Source organism: Pelobates fuscus, chromosome 11 (genome assembly GCF_036172605.1).
Source record: "Pelobates fuscus isolate aPelFus1 chromosome 11, aPelFus1.pri, whole genome shotgun sequence".
Taxonomy (NCBI): domain Eukaryota; kingdom Metazoa; phylum Chordata; class Amphibia; order Anura; family Pelobatidae; genus Pelobates; species Pelobates fuscus.
Genome location: NC_086327.1, coordinates 16,583,555 through 16,606,620, shown reverse-complemented (window position 1 = coordinate 16,606,620; position 23,066 = coordinate 16,583,555). Strand labels below are relative to the sequence as shown.

Genomic DNA, 23,066 nt, shown 5'->3' with positions numbered 1-23,066 from the left:
TAATGTTAGTAGTTTCTAATGTATGGTAGAAAAGAAACTGACATCCATACAATGATACAAGAAAGATGATCAACATAACCAGAAAATAAACCTAAACATTTGTTTGAAAACATAAATAAAAAAAAAAAAACTATCGCAACTTATAAGTGACTATCATTTAGTATTATTTGTGCTGTAGTGGTTATCGTGCCTGGAGTGTCCCTTTAACAATAACATAGCAGTGTAGGATATAATATCCCATGATTGGGTATTGGGAAGTGGAGAATCTAATTGTATCTCTGCTGAATATGAGAAAACTGATATTTTACGCAATTTTTGTATGATTCACAGATTTCTTACTAGTTGAAGATTGCTTCAGTTTTGCCAGGTCGTGGGTGAGGACAAACTATGGTTCCAGACTTGCGATGATTGCAATCATGTTTTTGCTTTGCAAGGGTGAGTAACATTTACATGTTAAAAATGAAACAGTCATACTCATGAGCAGATACATAAAATTAAAGGACCACTATAGGCACCCAGACCACTTCAGCTTAATGAAGTGGTCTGGGTGCCAGGTCCAGCTAGGTTTAACCATTTTTGCTGTAAACATAGCAGTTTCAGAGAAACGGCTATGTTTATAATAGGGTTAATCCAGTTTCTAATGGCTGTCTCATTGACAGTTGCTAGAGGCGCTTTCGCGCTTCTCACTGTGATTTTTACAGTGAGAAGATGCCAGCGTCCATAGGAAAGCATTGAGAATACTTTCCTATGGAGTGGCTGAATGCGCGCGCGGCTCTTGCCGCGCATGCGCATTCAGCCGATGACAGGGAAAGCAGGGGTAGAGTTCCCCATGCCGAGGGAGCCCGGCGGGGGAAAAAGGTAAGGTATTAACCCCTTCCACCCCTAGAGCCCGGCGGGAGGGGGTCCCAGAGGGTGGGGGGGACCTACAGACCCTGTAGTGCCAGGAAAACGAGTATGTTTTCCTGGCACTATAGTGGTCCTTTAATATAAGCTTCTGAGACTCACTCATGCACTCCCAAACCATGGCCTTTGGTGTAGTACACCCTGGCACTACAAGACACGATTGGTGACAACTAGCTATGTTTAAGGTCATTTAAAATAATTAGCCACAAATGCAAATCTTCAGGTCCAGCTGACAATCCTTTTCTCCACTTTCATGCCAATTGTTAATGCCAGTAGAAAATTATTACAGTATAAGTCCCGCTTACCACAGATATGCTACAGATGTTTATGGGAAGCCCATTTTAGAAGGATATCCTGTCAAACTATTTTTAATGTACCGTACGTTGATTCTTGTATAGTCATTAGATTATATCTGTTAAACAGAAAACAGCCCAAAATATAGTCCACAGAATATGTGTTTTTAATGTTTCTGCTTTCTCATGTGGTGACTTTTCTCAGGGTTGGAGCTCTGTTACGATTGTGTGGCTTAGGGTTATAGGTTTCCCAGCATGCTGTTGAGGGTTGATAAAAAATCCTTTGAATGAGTGGGTTGGTGGTAAAAGACATTTTAACTCTACATATCAGAATGCTAGAATGTTGTACATCTCTTCACTATAGATGTACCTCTGAGTGTAGAAATGTTTTCTTAAAGTGAACTGGTACACATGGGCACAATCTGGTGGGTCTCTGAGAATGTGTCTGTGACACAAAACGTGTTAGCGTCCTCTGTCTGGTGTTTTTTTACACAACTCCTCTTCTCCTTGTGTGCACTTCTTATTTTTAACTTTGATTTGTGAAAATGTATTAATACATTTTGTATACTTCATATACTTCTGCTTCATTGGATTCCATACTTTGGAATCCAAAGTGAGTTGGTTGCCTTGGTTTTTATGGTGGGCATGGAGCTACTCTGGTAAGACGACTTGGCAAAAAATTGTGCCCACTTTGGTCATGGTAATGTTATATGCTTCCGGCGGGGTATTTTCTTCCCTTAACAGATTACACTGAACAGCTGCAATGGAACAGGCCCATTATCCAGCTCATTGGCCAGATTGATGGTTGCATTATGTCAGACAGATCTGGGGAATATATTGTTCTGTCACTTATTCTTGAAAGTTCAAAAGATTGTGTGAGTGAGGAGCTATCAAGTTTTGTAGCATGGTACCCTAGACACCACATAACATGTCTAGGGTACCATGAGCATATCGGTCATGACAAAAAAGCCTTAGGCTCTGAGGGACCTGGCCAAGACTGAGAAACTAAAAGCCAGTTGATGAGTTCAGAAAAGCACTAGGCATAATAAGATCATTGACTGAGATGAGGGGCATGTTTAGCGTCCCTTTAAGTTTAATGATACATGGCATAACTCTCAGCCAATGAACTGTCCCTACACTGTACACTGTAGAACTTAGCTCAGGAGAGCTAACAGAAGTTCAAGGCAAGAGCTTCTGACTCTCAGCAGTGGAAGGAGAGAGGCAGGAAGTGGAGCCCAGAGGACCTGAAGTAAGTAGTCAAACCATTACCAAATTCTTAAACTACTTTTACAATAATTTAGCAAATTACATAAATATCCCGTACAAACAATCCAAACTCAGGGAAATTAACTGGAGAGCAAGAAACATTGTCGCATTTCTCCTTTTCTCAGTATACTTTCTCTAGGCTGGATGCCAGCTGAAAAGGATGGCTTTTTGCAACACCAATTTACAGGATGCTAAAATGGATGTGTCCAGCTGCAAGATAAGGAGGTGTGAATTTCTATATTTTATTTTCACATCACACAAATTCACATTTGTTAAATATCAGTATAAGCAAACCCAATATTAAACATAACAGAAAACGACAATTTCCTTTTACAAGGTGAAACATTCTATAAATCTGGTTTTCCTTTAATAGGATCAGACTGTCTTCCCAACATATCTCGGCCTCAGCTGATTTTAAAACATATGAGACTTATATCGCACATTGTTTGTGGCAAAATTTACAACTTTGTTCATTTTTGCTCATGGACAGAAAAAAACCCCTTAGATACTGACTAGTTAAACTAACTACACCCTCTTTGAATTCTATGGTTTTACATATCAAGCTGCAAGATAAGGAGATGTAAATTTCCACATTTTATCTTCACCCCACACACATTCATATTGTTAAATATAAGTATAAGTAAACCCAATATTAAACGTAATATTAGAGGAATGTTGGCCACTCTTCTTTACAAAGTTGCTTCAGTTCATTGGGGTTTGCCGGCATTTGTTTATGCACAGCTCTCTTAAGGTCCCGCGATAGCATTTCAATCGGGTTGAGGTCTGACTTTTGACTGGGCCATTGCAACACTGTGATTCTTTTCTTCTTCAGCCATTCTGTTGTACATTTGCTGGTGTGCTTGGGATCATTGTCCAGTTGCATGGCCCAATTTCAGCCAAGCTTTAGTTGTGGGTACAGAGGATTTTGTTGTTAACTCAATTGCTGCAAAGCAAAGCCCTAATCATCACCCCTCCACCACCATGCTTGACAGTTGGTATGAGATGTTTCTGCTGATATGATGTGTTTGTCTTGCACCAAACGTGGCACAGTGCATTAAGGCCAAACATCTCCACTTTTGTCTCGTCTGTTCAAAGGACATTGTTCCAGAAGTCGTGTGCTTTGTTCAGATGCACGTTTGCAAACCTAAGCCGAGCTGACATGTTCTTTTTAGAGAGAAGATTCTTTCTCCTGGCAATCCTTCCAAGCAAATCATACGTGTTCAGTCTTTTTCCAATTGGACTGTCATGAACTTTAATATTTAACACGCTAACTGAGACCTGTAGAGTCTAAGATTTAACTCTTGTTTTTTTTTTTGCAATGTCTCTTAGCATTGCAAGGTCTAACAATGGGGGGGATTTGCTAGGATGTCAACTTCTGGGAAGATTGGCAACTGTCTTCAATGTATTTCACTTCTGAATAATAGTTCTCACTGTAGAATGATGGACTTTAAAATATATCTCAGTTGGATGGACAGAAACCATTGCTTCTCTAAGATCATTGCTGATGTTTTTCCTCCAAACTGCTTAAACCTAGGCTCCTATAGAGGTGGTCACACTTGCTGATGATCAATTAAGCAAGGACATTTGATTAGCAGCACTTGTCTGCTACTTAGCCTCTTAATTCGTTTGGAGGCAGTAATGGTGTACTTAGTTATTCACATATGGCGTCTCCATTTTGGCTTTAATTTTGTTAAATAAACCATGGCACATTGCAACATGTCATATGTTGTCCGGAATTCAAAAAGGGTGGACTTTCTTTTTTCCCATGACTGTTGGAAAAGTCCAGTCCAGTCCAAGGACTTGGACTGCCTAGAAGGTGGTTTCTTGTGGCAGTCGCTCGGTAATTGTGATTATTTTTCAGACAAAACCAGAACCAGTAACCTGATGAGTGAACGGAGGGCATGTCTACATTATATGTTTAGCTATTTATAAATAGAGAGATGAGAGCTATGAAGAATAAGAGAGAGAGGAGAAAGGAGAGAGAGAGAGAGAGAATGACAGATGAGACAGAGAGAACTACGTGAGTTAGCGAGAGGGGTTTTAACACAAAACACTAATGTGGTTTAACAAGTATGATGAAAAAGAAGAGGGAGAAGAAAAATATATAACATTAGGCAATCAGAAAAGCAATGCAGAACTATGAGAGCGATGTGTAAAAATATAGGAATGTTGTGAAATAAATGAAATAATAATAGACATCACATGATAAACAAAAAGGAGGAACTGTCAAAGGAAAGAGGAGTTTAAACCCAAAGTCAGAGTGATGACAAGACACTGAAACAGAGATACTGCCATCGGAAATGTAATGTAAGTACAGGTCTAGCAGTCAGTCTGTCTGCCTATTATATGAGTGCACTTCCATTTGTCTGTCTGTCTATCTTCATATACTTTTAAAGTATATAATAGTGAGGGGTATGGCAGCATATTCAGATATGATCAACCCTAACACTCTAAACTCGGAATTGTAGATTGCTCTCCCTTCTATCTATCTATCTGCAGGGCTGTATTTACCACAAGGCAAACAAGGCATTTGCCTAGGGCGGCACTTTCAGGGGGGCGCTAAAAAACGCCACCCCAAACGTCCAAATAAATGCCTTGTTTGCCTCGTGTCCTGGGGCTGTCCTTCTTAGGGCCCCCCCATGGTGTTAAACTACAAATATTCTAGCCAGGCAGCAAGGAAGCACTGTCCTCTGCTCTTCTTGCTCTCTCACGCTCTGTGAGTCTGTGGGTGAGTGTAGCTTTCAGTGCGTGTCTGTGAGTGAGTAAAAGTGTCTATCAGACTGTGTCAAATCAGTGAGGATGGGTATGTATTTGAGTGTGTGTCTGTCATTTTATGTGTATCTGAGAGTGTGTGTCTGTCAGTGAGTGGGTGTGTCAGTGTGTGCCTGTCGGTGAAAGTGTGTGTTGGTTAAACAGTGTGTGTGCCAATGACTGTATGTGTGTGCCAATGACTGTGTATCTGCAATTGAGTGCATGTCAGTGCATTTATCAATGAGGGCACGTGTCTGTCAGTCAAAAAAGTGGCCTTGACACAAATTGGGGCGGGGCAAATTTAGATTTGGGGGGTGCACAAATCCAAAATACACCACTGTCTATCTATCTATCTATCTAATCTCTGCCCTTCAATGTACAGATATTGTTTTTCAACAGAAGAGGATGGTTCATAGCATCTCTCTCAGTAACTGAATCTGTCTGAATCCAGTGCTCGTAGCATCTCCCCCAGTAACTGAATCTGTCTGAATCCAGTGCTCGTAGCATCTCCCCCAGTAACTGAATCTGTCTGAATCCAGTGCTCGTATCATCTATCCCAGTAACTGAATCTGTCTGAATCCAGTGCTCGTAGCAACTCTCTCAGTAACTGAATCTGTCTGAATCCAGTGCTCGTAGCATCTCTCTAAGTAACTGAATCTGTCTGAATCCAGTGCTCGTATCATCTACCCCAGAAACTGAACCGGTCTGAATCCAGTGCTCGTAGCATCTCTCTCAGTAACTGAATCCGTCTGAATCCAGTGCTCGTAGCATTGCTCTCCGTAACTGAATCCGTCTGAATCCAGTGCTCGTAGCATCTCTCTCCGTAACTGAATCTGTTTAAATCCAGTGCTCGTAGTATCTTTCTCAGTAACTAAATCTGTCTGAATCCAGTGCTCGTAGCATCTCTCTCAGTAACTGAATCTGTCTGAATCCAGCGCTCGTAGCATCTATCCCAGTAACTGAATCTGTCTGAATCCAGTGCTCGTAGCATCTCCCCCAGTAACTGAATCCGTCTGAATCCAGTGCTCGTAGCATCTCTCTCAGTAACTGAATCTGTCTGAATCCAGAGCTCGTAGCATCTCTCTCAGTAACTGAATCCGTCTGAATCCAGTGCTTCTAGCATTGCTCTCCGTAACTGAATCCGTCTGAATCCAGTGCTCGTAGCATCTTTCTCAGTAACTAAATCTGTCTGAATCCAGTGCTCGTAGCATCTCTGTCAGTAATTGAATCTGTCTGAATCCAGTGCTCGTTGAGTGTGCCCAAAAAGATCAGCAGCCTGAAACCTGCCATGAGTCCCCTGTTGCATGGTAGTCTAGGCTAAATTGGGACCACTGCTGCTGGCCTACTGATTTTCTCCAGCGTTTTTGTAGGTGATATGAAATAACGGTTTTAAGACTTCTGTCACTTGACAAATATGTCAAAAGGCTCTCTTTGATTATTCACCAAGGAGGTTTCAAATGTAACCCCGTAACTTTCAAAAACACCATGAAATCTGGACATGGGGGTATTGCTGTACTTGTGAGACACTGCTTATCACAAATATGAGTGTTGTAGAGCAGTAAAATGTATAATGCTGATCATATCATCGTGGAAGAGCCTTTTTTGTGTGAAATAGAAATGAGAACGCTAACTTTGGGCAGGGTTTGTCACTAAAAAAGTGACTAGAAACACCCAATTTTGAATACCCAGCATTGTCTACTTTTGCAAGTGGTATGCCATGATGAGGTTCATTTTTATTCCTGGGCTGCCCATATGGTCTCAAAGGCAACATAGGCTGGCAAACCAATCTGGCTAATTTCAATGTGTAAAAATTTGACCTTGTAACTTTTGAAAACACCATAAAATCTGTTCATGGGGGGGGGGGGGGGGGTACTGTTGTACTCATGAAACATCACTGAACACAAATATGTGTATTTTATTGCAGTGAAAGCTAACAGTATTATGATATTCACAGTTAAAATGCTACGCAGAACTAAAACTAGTAACTAAATAACTAAATTTCTTAATTTCTCACACTTCTTTAGATTTTATTTATATTAAATTATGTTTCATTTAGAAATAGTATATATGGAGTAAAAGCCATATTTCCCTTCAACAAAATGATATATAATAAGTGTGGGTGCAGTACATATGAAAGAGGTAAATCATGGTTGAACAGACATATAGTCAAATAAACACAGAAGTTGCACAATTGATTCCATCCTTAAGGGGTTAATCAAATATGTAATCACAGTTTTTGGAAATAAATTGATTTTTTTTCCCCATTAAAAAGTTCTGTGACTGCGCCACACTAAATATATATAAATATGTATGTGTGTGTGTGTATGTGTATGTGTGTGTGTGTCACAATTCCCAAAAATATTTTTTTATCTTCATATTTTTTCCTATATACATTATCTCCATATATGTAATCAGTGATTATATTCTGGGCCATGCATTCATCTTGACCAAGAATAGAGACACAGATAGAGACACAATGCACACATGTGATTTATAACATGTGAAAAGAGAGAAAAAGGAAGATATAGCATTAAGCAAACAAGAAATCAATGCAGAAATAGAATAGAACGCAAGAGTATTTCAACATTAAGAATTAAAGAAATAAGTATGTTCACCACATGACCAAAAGAGGAGGAACTGTCAAAGTAAAGAGGAGGTTAACACTAAGACAGAGCGACCACAAGACACTGAAACAGAGACACTGACACCTGACATGTAATGTAAGTACGGGACAATGCAATTCTCTCTTTCCCTCTCTCTCTTTCTTGCTCTCTCTCTCTCTCTCTCTCTCTCTCTCTCTTTCCCTCTCTCTCTCTCTCTCTCTCTCTCTCTCTTTCCCTCTCTCTCTTTCTCTCTCTCTCTCTTTCCCTCTCTCTCTTTCTCTCTCTCTCTTTCTCTCTCTCTCTCTCTCTCTCTCTCTCTCTCTCTCTTTCTCTCTTTCTCTCTTTCTCTCTTTCCTCACAGTGTGGTGAGCTAAAGCCTTGTTAGTTGTATCTGCAACAACATTTCTTTATTAGAATTTTATGAATTGCACATGTCAACACTTTTTTTCATATGATACCACGGCATAATGGAGGAAACTCAATGTTCATTATTCATTATTCCTGGGTGTTGATGTTGAAAGGTGCAATCTAAGAAAACAATGTATGATAGGTAGCATAGATAATTGTAGACCAGCTCATCAAATAAAAGCATTACAGGCTGTCCTTTGTTTATATAAGATCTATCTGTTTGTCTGTCTGTCTGTCTGTCTGTCTATCTATCTAACTACATAACTTGGCCATTCATAAATTCCGCTTAAGGAGATTTAGAACTTGTCCATTTACAGCAGGACCATAAAAGTCTACCCATTAATACCGGGTGGTTCCAGGCAATCTGCTGATTCAAAACAGGAGGAAATTGAGAATCTGCTCATTCTCCTCCAAACAAATGCAATCCCCTGATTTGATGCTGTGCTTGTACAGGCTGACTGATGTGGGGAAAGTTAATGCAAAATCTTTATTGAATACGTATCATGTGTATGTAATAAGTATTATTAGAGTCCATATTAAGCTATATCATATTGCATCTTATACATCTCCCTAATATCCATGTGATCTCTGTAGCCTTCTGACAGTTCCTAGTCTATAGCTTCCATCACCCTGACCAGTAAAATGCAAGAAGATAGAGATGAAACGTTGTTTATCCCCAGTTATATATTTTGTGGACAGATACATTTCCCCTGAGTGTCTGCAATAGTGTGGTTCTACACAGGAAGCTTTGTTAGTTCTATAACCCTTTGAAGGGTTGGAGTAATGGTAGAGAACTCACATTTATAAGAGCTTCATCTGAGCTATATATGTGAGTTCTCTACCATTACTCCAATTTTATTTCATCTGAGCTATACATATTGCACTATTGGTTGTTTTCCTTTTTTATCTTCTATATTATCCAAATTACATCGGAAGACCTTGTTCCCGTATTCAACACTCTAGAACGACAGTGAGAACATTTAGGTTGGACTTTTTTATATTTATTTCCACTATTGGAATTGGACATTGTTTATCTACTGTGGCGCAGCCCTTTTTTATATTTTATTTTTATCTTGTTTAAAAGGGTTTAGAGGGGTTCCTTTTCTCAGGGTTGCTGCCTGTTGGTTAATTAGCGCTGTCTCTCTCTCCTATTTATTGTAAGTTTGCCGAAGGACTGGCCTACTGGTTTTACTGGCTTACTGATTTTTTTCCGGTGTTTTATACGTGGTATGAAACACATTTTTTGAGACTTCAGTTACTTGACAAAACGTCTTGTCAATGTTATATGGCTTATTTCCTAAAAGACTCTGGACATTTGTGATAGTTTCATGAAATGAGCAATTTAATCAATCTCAGCAGCTTGTACTGTTTGGCCTCCTTTGATCGATGTCACTAGAGCATACACTTACCTGCAACATAATATTTTTAACAGGTTGTGTAGTTCATATGTATTTAATAATATCATTGAAGAGCTAAAGAGTGAAAATGTCACCAAACAAAAAAAGAGTGTTTGAAGAAAACCCAGGGAAGGGCGGAAGGATTACTTTTATTCCAGCACTGAGGCCAAGTTCCCTGGATGGGTATGGAGGTCAGGGGATTGGATGAGGGTTGGGCTGTCTGGCACCTACATGCTGTGTGATCTGGCGAGCCACCAAATTTGCACAGAATTAACATTAACTACTCTGAACTCTTCTGGCTAATTCCACCCCAGTTAGGTTACCGGAGGTGGAGTTGCACCAATGGGGTTTATCTCCATATATGCAGAATCTCATAATGAAAACCTGTAAATACAGACTCCAGGCACCATGACTACTTCATATCACTGGAGTGGTCATGGTGCACGGGGTAAACCTTTAAAACTTACAACGTAGTATAATTAGAGTTGTGCATGGAGAAAAAGTGTGGATAATCCGAAATAAAATACATGAATGTGGGTAGTCTTATAGTCCCCTATGTCGTGGTTCAGCAATGTATTGCAAAATATAAATAGTTACATAGTTAGACTTAAAAAAAGACTTGCATCCATCAAGTTCAGCCTTTAAATAGTATAAATAATAACAGCCAACATTTATATGAATTGCAATTTGCCTAAAAACGTATGCCCAGGTCTAGTAATAATCTTGTTTTAAATCAAATATTCAAATTAATTTTAATCAAAGAGTAGAGTAACGAGTAAAAGTCGTTGGTTAATTGTTTTCTAAAATGTTTGAATTTTAAATGTTGGTTTTCAATTGACCGTATTTGAAATGCATATTTCATACAACTAATGATGTAACGTCGATACGATTCACTCGATAGCGGCTTTATTTATAGATACCTACTTTTATTTCAACTCTGTGAATTTTATTAGTTTGGAGAAAATGTATATCTTACAATTCCAAACAAAGAGCAAATAGATATGCAGATAATTATTTCTCTTACTCGTGTTTTATTCATGTTTAGATTTTGCTATTTCAGTAGCTAAATTGTTTTTGGAGACTGAATTATTTTAGAAAAATCTTTTGATTAAAAATACAAAACGCTTTGAGGTAATATTTGTAATGAAGTGTTGGGGTAAATAGGTATATAAAGAGGACAGTTTAACACAGCTATTTCCTGAGCTGGTAAACACAGCAGGAAATAATATGCAGAACTTAGAACTCTGTACTAAGACTATCTGCCCTGGGAACTCGCATGCTTGGTGTTGCATCCTTTCTTCTATTGCTGTGTGGGTGGAGGTGCATTTGGCCTTCACCGGCCTGGCAATCTTGGTAATTTATAATGTATGCCAGACAGCGTAATAACAGCCTTGCATATTATATAGAACCCCAGGAAAAATACAGCACAATTCAAATACAAACTCAAATACAACTTTAAAACACAGCACAACTCAAATACAAACTCAAATACAACTTTAAAACACAACTCGAAACTGACATGCCATTAGCTGTATTTGTTAGTTATGTAGTAAAGTGCAAATAGATGAGAAGAGGTCTTTAAAAAGTATTTCTAAGTATAATTTAACTTGATAAATGTATTTATTTATGTATTTATGTATTTATTTATTTATTAATGTTATTTTCTACTGGGGGGCGGGTTAATGAGAGCAAAGCAAGGGATCCTCTAATCCAATCCAGTGTTTTCTGTAAACACTGTTCTATAGTTGGGGTAAACTTTTAAAGATAGGGGTTCAATTTAATTTTTCCCCCAATAATTACACAGTAAAGGTTATACAATCTAACGCCTGGGTGTTGGGACACAAAGTATCAAATTGTATTTCTGCTGATAATGAATCTGAAGGGGAAGCTAAAATCTTTTGCAATGTTTGTATGATTCACAGACTGCGTGGTAGTTGAAGGTTGCTTCAGTTGTGTCAGTATGTCGTTACGGAGAGACTACGGTTGCAGATTTGGGATTATTACAATCATGTTTCTGCTTTGGAAGGGTGAGTAACAATTATATGTTTCAAATGTAATGGTCATATAAACACACAGGGATATTTACTAATGTGAGATTTACAGTAAATTCAAAGTTAATTTCAAATTTAAGGTCAGAGTAACCAAACTGAAAGCTTAGCTGACTTGGAGAATTTTTTCAATTTAGCTATTTTGACTATAGGGCACTGAGAAACAATCATTCGCAGCTAAATTGTAAATTGTAAAAAATGTCTTTAGTGTAATGCACTAATCAATGATTAGTAACAACAAGCAAAACAATTACAAAATACAGATTAAAGAACAGTGCACAGACAAAAAAATCAAAATAATAGTTTTACATGGTTACTTAAAATCAGCTATCTTGGCAAACAATTATAGGGATTATAGGGATTCAGTTCCACCATATGACCATATTGTGTTAAATCCACCACTACGTCACAGTACTCCAATATCGGTGGGTCCTTCACTCATTTTAACATTTTAACATGGGAGATGAACATGCGAATTGCAATACTTACTGCTGAATGGTTTCCACAGACTCTCCTCAAATGTATGCATTCCTGGGGTCACCATCACAGGGGCACCCATAATGGATGGATTGTGTGCTCAATGTAAAATGCATCTGGTCTGGATTCCAAATAAACAGAAAAAAGAAAAAAAAAGGAATTGGAGGGAGGGACACACACACACGGAAAATATAAAGAATACTCATGGTTCTATTGGAGAAAATGGCAATGTACTTACTGCTTTAATATTGTATCGAAGGGGTCAGAATAGCCTGGTCAGCATGCAGCTGGGCAACTGGAATATATCAGTGAACAAAATTAGCTGACACACAACAGGAACCGTAAGAAGGCAGTATGGAGTTCACTATATGCTATAGAGTTAGGTTTATTAGTTATTTTATGATTCTTGGGAAACACTAGAGCCCAAAGTAGTGTTTATGGTGCCAGGAGTGCCCTGGTGTCCCCCACTGTAAGTAGAAAAAACATTAAAGAACGGTATGCCTCTACTGTACTCCTCGAGTGATAAACCCCTTCAGGGAGTTTCCGTTACCTCCACTGGGCTAAGTCCTGCAGCTGATGCTCTCAACCAATGAGTGCCTTCATGCATTGTTGGGGAAGCTGTAAAACCATTATGTTTGACTACATACAATGGGGGAAGTACTATGACACTACTGGCACCAAATGTGTGGTGTTCACCAACTCCCATAATTATTTGAATGCAGCAGATAGCCATCTGATTAGCACAGCACTGCATTTATTATGTGCACTAGCCTTCCAATGCTTTCAAATGGGAAGGCATTGGATTGGCTGAGACTTCGCTCTTGATGATCTCATCCAAGGAGGCCGGACAGCAGTGCAGGGACTAGCACTGCAAGAGAGAAAAGGGTAAGTAAAAGTCCCTTTTTACTCCCTACTGGTGGGGGCCAGAAACCTAAACATCTTTCAGGGAAATATAGTGTCAGAAATACACATTGATTATAGTGCGTTTAAATGTTTTTTATCCTGCTGAACATGAATACTGTGTACTACAAAGTAGCCTATTTAGAGCCAGGTCATCTATATGATGAAGGGATGCTTTTCCAGGAAAACACAATTTGTCTGGTGACTTTAAACAGCTTTGGGAATTTTGTTTCAGCAGAGGGAGAATTTCCTGCAAATTAAGAAATTATAACATGGTTTTAGGAAGAAATTGTAAGAGTTAAAGCTATATGGACAGTGCTCAGAGAGGCAGAAAACATAAATCTCTATAAATGACAACGTAACCTTTAGAAATTATCCCTTAAACACTTTTTCTTAACAAAAAAAAAAAACACTCACAAAGTGCTTGTACAAACATATTAACCCCCAGGTAAACAGTTTGACTACTTATTCTGGGAGGGCACCATGGCACATCTGGCGCCATAACCACTACAGAGGGCTGTAGTGATTATTGTGAAGGACACTGGAGAGTCAGCACTAATCAACCAGGATAAGAAACAAGGCAGCGACCCTATACAGAGGTTCCCCCTTAACCCTTGAAGAAATTTAAGGGAGAACAGTACAAAATCAGAGTAGGGCTGCATCACAGGAATACAATATAGCAATAAAAGGGTAGTAGTGGTTATTGTGCCTTTACTGTTCCTTTAAATAATCTACCAGCGCCCCTCCTGAGATTAGGTTCTGGATCTGCCCCTGGTATAGAGTTGGTATTTGTATATTATTTTAGCATTTTCATACTGGGGTGTGTTTGTATGTTATGCTTGCATATACGTGCAGTGGTGTGTTATGATGTAGTGTTGGATTTTAAATGCGCATGCACATTTGTGTGTAGTATTGGCGTTTGAGTGAAGGGTGTGTTTGAGTGTTAGTGTATCATTTTAGAGTTGGAGTTCAGGGGTGTCTTGTATGTCATGTTATTGTTTGCAGGGGTGTGATTGCATGTTGTGTTGGTGTTTCATTGCTGGGATGTCTGCACATACACACATATATACATACACATTAACAAACAGAAATACACATAGAAACACACTGACACATACACACCGTCATATATACACTAACACACAGATACCCACTTGCAGATACACAAATCGCCACAGAACACCAATTGGGGAACGCTGCTCTATAACATTCCTATTTGCTGACTGTCCAGTGCTACAAAAGAGATTCTTTATATCCTGGTGAGTGGAGGGTGGATTTATAGCATAATTAGGTCACACTCACTTAACCCCTTAAGGACCAAACTTCTGGAATAAAATGGAATCATGACATGTCACACATGTCTTGTGTCCTTAAGGGGTTAAAGGACCACTATAGTGCCAGGAAAACATACTTGTTTTCCTGGCTCTATAGGGTCCTTGGCAGGGCCGGTGCTAGGATTTTTGACTACACAGGCGAAGAGGCATTTTGATGCCCCACCCCACGCCTCCCCCCCCAAAAAAATAAACAATGCATCTTCACCTCTGTGTCTCGTAGCCCCCTTTTGAATTTCTTACCCCCATTAGTGTTGCATATTCAACCTCTTGAATGTCTTACCCCTTTGGCCCCTTTGTGCCCTTTAGTGTGTCTCCTTATGTATTTCTTACTTCCCCGCAAGCCCCTTTCTGTCTCTTTCTTCCCCCCAGCCCCTATCTATCTCTCTTTTTCTCCCACATAGACATGGATACAGGCAAAAATACATACATGCACAAATACACAAACATACAGACACACAACCATACAAGCACACAGACATAATTATTCAGGCACACAGTCACAAAAGGCACACAATCAAACAAACACAGTCATGCAATCTACACATACAGGTACATTGTCGTACAAACACAGACATACATTCATATAGACACAGGCACACACAGAAATACAGACACAGACGTAAAGAAACAGAGAGGCATATAGAGACATACAAACAAACTGACAGACAGACAGACCTATACACACACACACTGACAGACATATACACACACACACACACACACACACTGACTGACAGACAGACATATACACACACACACACACTGACAGACAGACATATGCACACAAACACTGATAGACATACACACACACTGACAGACAGACACATACACACACAAACACTGACAGACAGACACACACACACACACACACACACTGACAGACATATATACACACACACACACACACACACGCAGACACACAAACACACACACACACACACACACACACACACACACACACACACACACACTGGCAGACAGACACACACACACACACACACTGGCAGACAGACAGACACACACACACACACTGACAGACAGACATACACACACTGACAGACAGACATACACTGACAGACACACACACACACTGACAGACAGAGATACACACACACTGACAGACAGACATACACACACACATACACTGACAGACAGACATACACACACTGACAGACAGGTTCAGGAGGGTGGCTTACCTGGGATCCACAGTGCTGCCTGAGGTAGATGGGATTTGGAGCTGGTCCTGCCCAGCCCCCCTCCTCTCTGCCTCCTCTCTGCTCTCTTCTTGGGAGGACTTCCTCCCATGCTGACGTGAGGGGGCCGGCGGTAGCTCCGCCCCTGCTAGGCGCCAGCCGCGCTGTGTGCTACAGAGGGAGCAGGGATATGACGTGTTCATATCCCCACCCCCTCCACACAGTCCGCGGCACTGCAGATTGGCGCTCGACCACGCTACAAGAAGTGACCGGCAGGAGAGGGGCACTGTGCGTTTCCCTCCTGCCGGTCACCCGGACATTTGCGCCCCCGGGCTGGTGCACCCTAAGGCGGCCGCCTGAGCCACCTTATGGACACGCCTGCCCTGGTCCTTGGGTCCCCCTCACTCTCAGGACCCCCTCCCACTGGGCTCTAGGGTGAGGAAAGGGTTAATCCCTTACCTTTTTTCCAGTGCCGGGCTCGCGAGCCCGGCACCGGGGACTCTCCTCCTCCTTTCCCGTCATCGGCTGAATGCAGGAGCCGCTCGCACATTCAGCCAGTCTCATAGGAAAGAATTCTCAATGCTTTCCTATGGACGCTGGCGTCTTCTCACCGTGAAAATCAATGAGACAGCCACTAGAGGCAGGATTAACCTATTTGTAAACATGGCAGTTTCTCTGAAACTGCTATGTTTACAGATGGCAGGGTTAATCCTAGATGGACCTGGCACCCAGACCACTTCATTGAGCTGAAGTGGTCTGGGTGCCTATAGTGGTCCTTTAATGTTTATGGAATGCGAACTGCAATTTCTATAATTTATTTTCCATAGATATTGAATGTGATTCGTTAAATACAGAATACAAACTCAGTGTCCAAGAATGTCACTGCTATGATTCAAATTCAACTATGTTGGCTTTAAATTTGAGATTCACTTTTAATTCCCTTTAAGTTCCTGAGAATTCTCAGTTTAGTGAAGAACCCACTAAAAGAATATCTTTACAAAAATAAACCTTTGTGTATTGCTAAATATCTAGAAACCTTTAATTATGTGTGACTCGTTGTGTGATGTTGATATGTTATGTATTATTATCAACAACTGTAATTTGTCAACAACTATGAAAGAGATTCGATATCCTAGTGAGTGGGGGGGCGGGTGGGATTTATTACATGATTTGCTCTCACTCAATGTTTCTAGATGGTAAACTGTTATTTTCTTTCCATAGGTATCTGTGGTCAGTACGATGCAGATTACAAACTCAGCGTGCCAGAACATGTCACTGTACAGGAGGGTCTGTGTGTCACTGTCCCATGTTTCTTTACCATTAATAGGACAAAAACACTTTCACCACGTGCCACAGGATTCTGGACTAAATGTGCATACAGGGATTCACAATATTGTGACCGTCGATCAGAAAGCACTAATAACAAACTAACTGTCCAAACCACAGGAACCATCAGTGATGGAGATTGCTCTCTAATCATAAATAATGCAGCAAAACAATATGCCGGGAAATATGGGTTCAGGCTTGAAGATAATATTGGCCCAACATTAAAGTGGACCTTTATACAAAGACATCTAAACGTTAATATCACAGGTGAGTTTCTGGTTTTCTACTTATCTATGTAAAAGATGTTTATTATATATACACACAAATCTAACCTGGGTGCTGCACTCAAATTCTATGTTATGAATTAGCAACAGCTCCTGTGCTTCTCTTGCATATAACATTGAGATCAGAAAAATGAAAGCACGCAGAGGTCTTCAATAATAATGTATTAAATTAAATTTCATTAAATGTTCTGCCTCTGGGGCCTTTACAAGACAAATTACCATGATACAAAGTGAATATATATATATTACACACACATATATATATATATATGTATATATATATATATATATATATATATATATATATATATATATATATATATATATATATATATATATATATATATATATATATATATATAGGAAACATGGGGGGATATATAATGTAAAACACTTAATTGAAAAAGAATAAAAAAAAAAAACAACTACAGACAATTAGCCTAATGGAGATAAACACTCCTTATTTTGGGGGGTAACCCCTGTGAGCAGGTCTCTCATCCCCCACCCCATGACTCCTTTCCTGCAACTGTCAAAAATGACATACCAAGCACTCAATAAACCCTTCTCTAACAAACTATTTAATTCCCCTACTTTAACCCTTTGTGTCACTATACCCCACTCCCTCTAGCATCGAGCAGGGCTCTCAACCCCCTCTGTTCCTGTACGTCCAGTGGTCTGATCTCAATTATGTGTCTGTTAGTCCACCCATTGTACAGCGCTACGGAATTTGTTGGCGCTATATAAATAATAAAATAATAATAGTAATTATTAGAATATCCAGGAAACAATAGGAAGCAAGGAGTATTTGGAATTGGTAAGACAAGGGAAGTGATGTGGATAGTAAATTGTCCAATAAATGATCAAACCAGTGCTAAATAATAAAACATAATTTTTAATAATTATTAAACCATATAAATACTTACAATAAATACAGAAGACAAAAGTGTAAAAAACTAAACAGATTCTACTAAATAGTGCCTGAATCTATAGAGATGGGATGAATCATTTTGACATGGTATAAGGCTGGTATATAATCAATTGACTACTTGTGTCAATACGGTTAACTTAATAACCCCAAGCTGTGTATCTGCAGAATAATGGCAGCTGTAGTCACAAAGATTGTAAAAAACAATCTAATACTACTACTCAAGGACGTCATAAAAGGAATTCCCTTAGTATAATCAAACTCCACTTTATATAAAAGTCCAGATGCTCAAATAAGTTTCTGGATATATGAATTCTGTGGAAAGTTTTCAACTGGGTTATAACAAGATCTGGGGAGTATTCGCTAAATGGATTTGTAGTACCTTTTTAAGTCGAATAGAAGTAAATGTCACAACTTTCTAATATTGAAGTGTAATCGTGATAAGAGAGGAGAGTGGTCATGCAGGGAATAGTATACTGTGTCTCAAAACTGCCTCAGAGTACAGCAGAGACTGTTACCAGAAGCACTGGCAACAATGTGAGACACAGTTATAGTATCTGAATGTTTGGTAACTTGTGGGTGCAGATAGTAAAAAATAAAGATATACCAACTTTATGGTAAAATGCTCAATGTTCTATCCCTAACGTGCATTGAAGGGCACCCCTTAATGAAAAAATTCTCCCTGCCCTACCTTCTAAGGTGTTTATAAATTCCTCCTCCCCACGATACACCACCTGCAATGATAAACCGTTATAAGGGCAGGATGGCAAGTCTCCCCCGGAAGTCCAGTCTCTGATGGCAATCACTAGTTACAGTACATGTTTGGAGAAGTGACCATGCGGTGGGACGGTGGCAGCCAATATCACTGCTAGGATTTGGGAGGACCCTCTGATGAGCCTAAAGACGAAGCACGCATCAGGTGTCTGACAGATCTCAGTAAGCGGATGCTCTACCAGGACATACATGAGATCCAATTAGCAGCCTTGTGGGAACACTGATATTCTAGTTACAGTACATGTTTGGAGAAGTGACCATGCGGTGGCAGCCAATATCACTGCTAGGATTTGGGAGGATCCTCTGATGAGCCTAAAGACGAAGCACGCATCAGGTGTCTGACAGATCTCAGTAAGCGGATGCTCTACCAGGACATACAAGAATACGCTGAACAAGACTCTACAAGAAGCCAAGGATAAACACAACAACAGAGAACTTACTGAGTTAAAAGAGTCTCCTCCAAGAGTGGAATTCCCTATGGCTTACAATACAGCAAGCACTTTATTAACTAAAACTGTTAAAAAAAAATGGAAAATTCTTAGTTTTGATCCCACTCATCCAGACATTCTTCAGCAAAAAACAATGTTTTGCTATAAAAGGAAAAATACATCTAAAGGATCTCCTGGTTCAAACTGATCCAGAACATTGTTACCTACCAAGAGATTAGAATGTCAAGAATCTCCCTGCTGAAAGCTTTAATTAGTGCTGCTTCTCTAACGGGAAACATTTTGCATACAAGAACTCAATCCACTGTCTCCTAAGGCACCTAATGAAAAAATTCAATTACTCATTTTTTATAAGTTAACAGTAATTTTCAATTTTGTTTTTTACACTGTAGGGTCAGGAATGCATGCTTGTGTTCCTGACCCTATAGTGTTCCATTAAGTACATTCACAATGGTTACCGAGAATTTCTTGTCACATCACAAGTTCACTCCCAAGATTATTAAGATAAGTGATAATTAAGCCCATAAGGCGGTAATGAGAGGGGAATTAATTCGTATAGCCTCCTTGTCTAAACGGAAAAGGGAACACAGAATTACACAATTGACGCGGGAACTACAATTGCTTGAGACCAAACACCAAGACCACATATCCTCCATAGACACCTACAAAACTATCTTGGCAAAACGATCAGAACTTACGACTACATTACAACTGCATGCTCAACGTAAACTCTCGCTCACAAAACATCTATATTACACTAAAGGGGGCAAGGCAGACAAATTACTTGCACAATCCCTGAAACAAGATAAGCACACCACCTTTATCTCAGAAATCAATTTAGACTCAGGGATACTAGCTCAAAAAATGCCGGACATAACTAAGGAATTTCATAAATTTTACACCAATCTTTACAACATATCAAAGGTCCAACCGACCACTGAAGAGATACTTACATATCTACGTCCAAGAATTAAAACAACGATCCCACCTAACGATATGGCCTTCTTGGACGAACCTATTTCTTTGGAAGAATTCCTTAGCACAGTTCAATCTCTCCCCACGGGTAAAAGTCCAGGGCCAGATGGGTATACTGTGAAATATTATAAAACACTAGCTCCGATCCTAGCACACCCCTTCATCGAGGCATTTAATACACAAAAACTGTCACTCCTAATACCCAAGACCAGCCTAGAAGCCACTATCACTCTTATTCCAAAACCGGGTAAAGACCCAGCACTTTGCGGCAGTTACAGGCCGATTTCCCTCATTAACATCGACTTAAAGATTTTGACTAAAATTATGGCGAATAGACTTAAACCCTTCCTTTCAATTCTGATCCACCAGGACCAAGCTGGTTTTGTACCTGGAAGGGAAGCTAAACATAACACGATGAAAATAATCAACCTAATCCACTGGGCCCAGACACATAAAATCCACAGTACACTTTTAGCAATAGACGCCGAAAAGGCTTTTGATAGAGTCAATTGGTCTCTGCTCTCACTCACGATGGACTCCCTAGGTTTCGGGCCAAGATGGATGGAGTGTCTAGCTGCTATTTATTCGAGACCTACAGCACGCCTGCGTATAAATGGGCAGCTTACACAGCCTGTCACCATTACGAACGGCACGAGACAGGGCTGCCCCCTATCTCCCCTCTTGTTTATTCTGGTCCTGGAACCCTTTCTTCAGGGGATACGAGATAACCAACACATCAAGGGCCTCCAGGTAGGCTCACACGAATACAAAGTCATGGCATTTGCTGATGACCTACTATTCACCATATCCAATCCTACTTCCACCTTACCAGCTCTTATGGTGGAAATGGAGTTATACGGTAAAATATCAAACTTCCAGGCCAACCTCACAAAATGTGACCTAATGCCCATCTTCTCCACAACATACCTAAATACCCAATTGAGAACGAAATTCCACTTCACGTGGCAGCCCACTTCTCTCAAATATTTAGGAATCCACGTACCTAACAAACTTAAACTTCTTTTTGACCTGAACTTTCCCACATTGACGGCAGACATTCATAAAGACTTACAAAAATGGAATAAACCTTGCTTTGGATGGTTCAGCAGGATTAATATCATAAAAATGAATGCCTTGCCTCGTCTCCTTTATGTTCTTCAGGCCATCCCAATTCAAATTAACGTCAGTTTTTTCTCTAAAATTAAAACTCTATTCACCAATTTTATATGGTCGTTCACAAAGCCGAGAATAGCTCATGCAACCCTGACCACAAGTAGAGAAAACGGGGGACTTAACCTTCCCGATATAGAGACGTACCATAAAGCAATACACCTGAGCAGATTATACGAATGGACGCGTCCTACACCAGCTTACCACTGGGTCCATTTGGAAAATGAGTTCTCAAATGTATCCCTGAAGGATCGTCCTTGGTTACCCAAGAGGCTCACACATACCCTACAACACAAGGTCCCACACCCAACCATTACAGCAACATCTCAGATTTGGCACAAATTAGTGTCCTCTACTATTATCTCCCAATACCCGTCCCCTCTTTATCCGCTTACTAATAACCCGAAATTTCAAGGGGGACAATCTGGATTGAATTATAATACTTACCACAGTGGAACTACACTACTCCTACGAGATATGCTCACAAACCATAAGCTAAAGACATTACATCAAATTTTCCTCAATGATCATCCAACAGGGAACCAAATACTGCAATACACCCAGCTAAAACTATTTATTAAAACTCAAGATCTACTGCCTAAAGGTGACCGAATCCTGACGAAGTTTGAAAATCTATGCGTGACCCACCCGCACACAAAAAAGATCCTATCCATATTATATCAGACGATTAGAGAATCCCGACCCTCGGGACTACCGAAATGCACTAAACACTGGACACATGAATTACAATTTGAAATAACACAAAAACAATGGCACACGATATTTATATCTTCCCACAAGGCTTCCACTTCGCTTCTGGCCCAAGAGAATAATTACAAGCGCATTACCAGATGGCACTACACACCGGCAAAAATCAAACAAATTCACAATACTGACACAGGTACATGCTGGAGATGCCAGCAAACAGATGCACATCATGCCCACATTTGGTGGCAATGCCCTCACATAACCAAATTCTGGAGCAGAATACACTCTCTTATTCAAATGAAAAGATAAGTGATAATTGCTGGAAATTAAAGTGAATTTAAAATTTTAGACCAAAATTGACACACTGGAAAAATGATCAAAGTCAGCTATATTTTCAGTTTGAATATTTTGCCATAAAATATATAATTCACTGAATTCCCAGTCATTCACACTTTAATGAAAAATACATCATCAGTGAACACAGTCTGTGAATCTTATGGAATCTTCTCGATTGGTTGCACATTATTTTAAAGGCACCTTTAAACACTACTATATTTTATGTCTTTTTTTTATAAAATGTTGTGATGGCTTTGGAAAGATTGTTCCACATGTAGCTCCTCCCCATACCTTTCTCTCATGTTTTTCTTCTTGAAATGTCTACATACTTTCTTTTGTTCCAGTCAACACATCCTTGTGATGTTACTAGGATTGAACAGTTACAATTATGGGGAAGGGGAGTTTTAAATAAATAACAAGGATGAACATTCATGAAAACTGGGTAATCGTGCCTTAAAGGGACACTATAGGGTCAGGAACACAAACATGTATTCCTGACCCTTTAGTATTAAAAACACCATCTAGCCCCCTGTGCTGTCCTTCTTGCCC

The 23,066-nt window shown here is 39.7% G+C and overlaps 1 protein-coding gene across 1 annotated transcript in view; it reads left to right on the top strand.

Annotated features, from left to right (window-relative positions):
* Window positions 1–4,703: 4,703 nt before the first annotated feature.
* Window positions 4,704–23,066, top strand: part of LOC134578078 (sialic acid-binding Ig-like lectin 9) — a 39,226-nt gene continuing 20,863 nt past the window's right edge. The window contains exons 1-4 of the mRNA XM_063437053.1: window positions 4,704–4,769; window positions 7,845–7,933; window positions 11,544–11,648; window positions 17,020–17,166. Coding sequence (XP_063293123.1) covers window positions 11,582–11,648; window positions 17,020–17,166 — 214 coding nt within the window. The 5' untranslated portion in view covers window positions 4,704–4,769; window positions 7,845–7,933; window positions 11,544–11,581. The remainder of the gene's footprint in view (window positions 4,770–7,844; window positions 7,934–11,543; window positions 11,649–17,019; window positions 17,167–23,066) is intronic.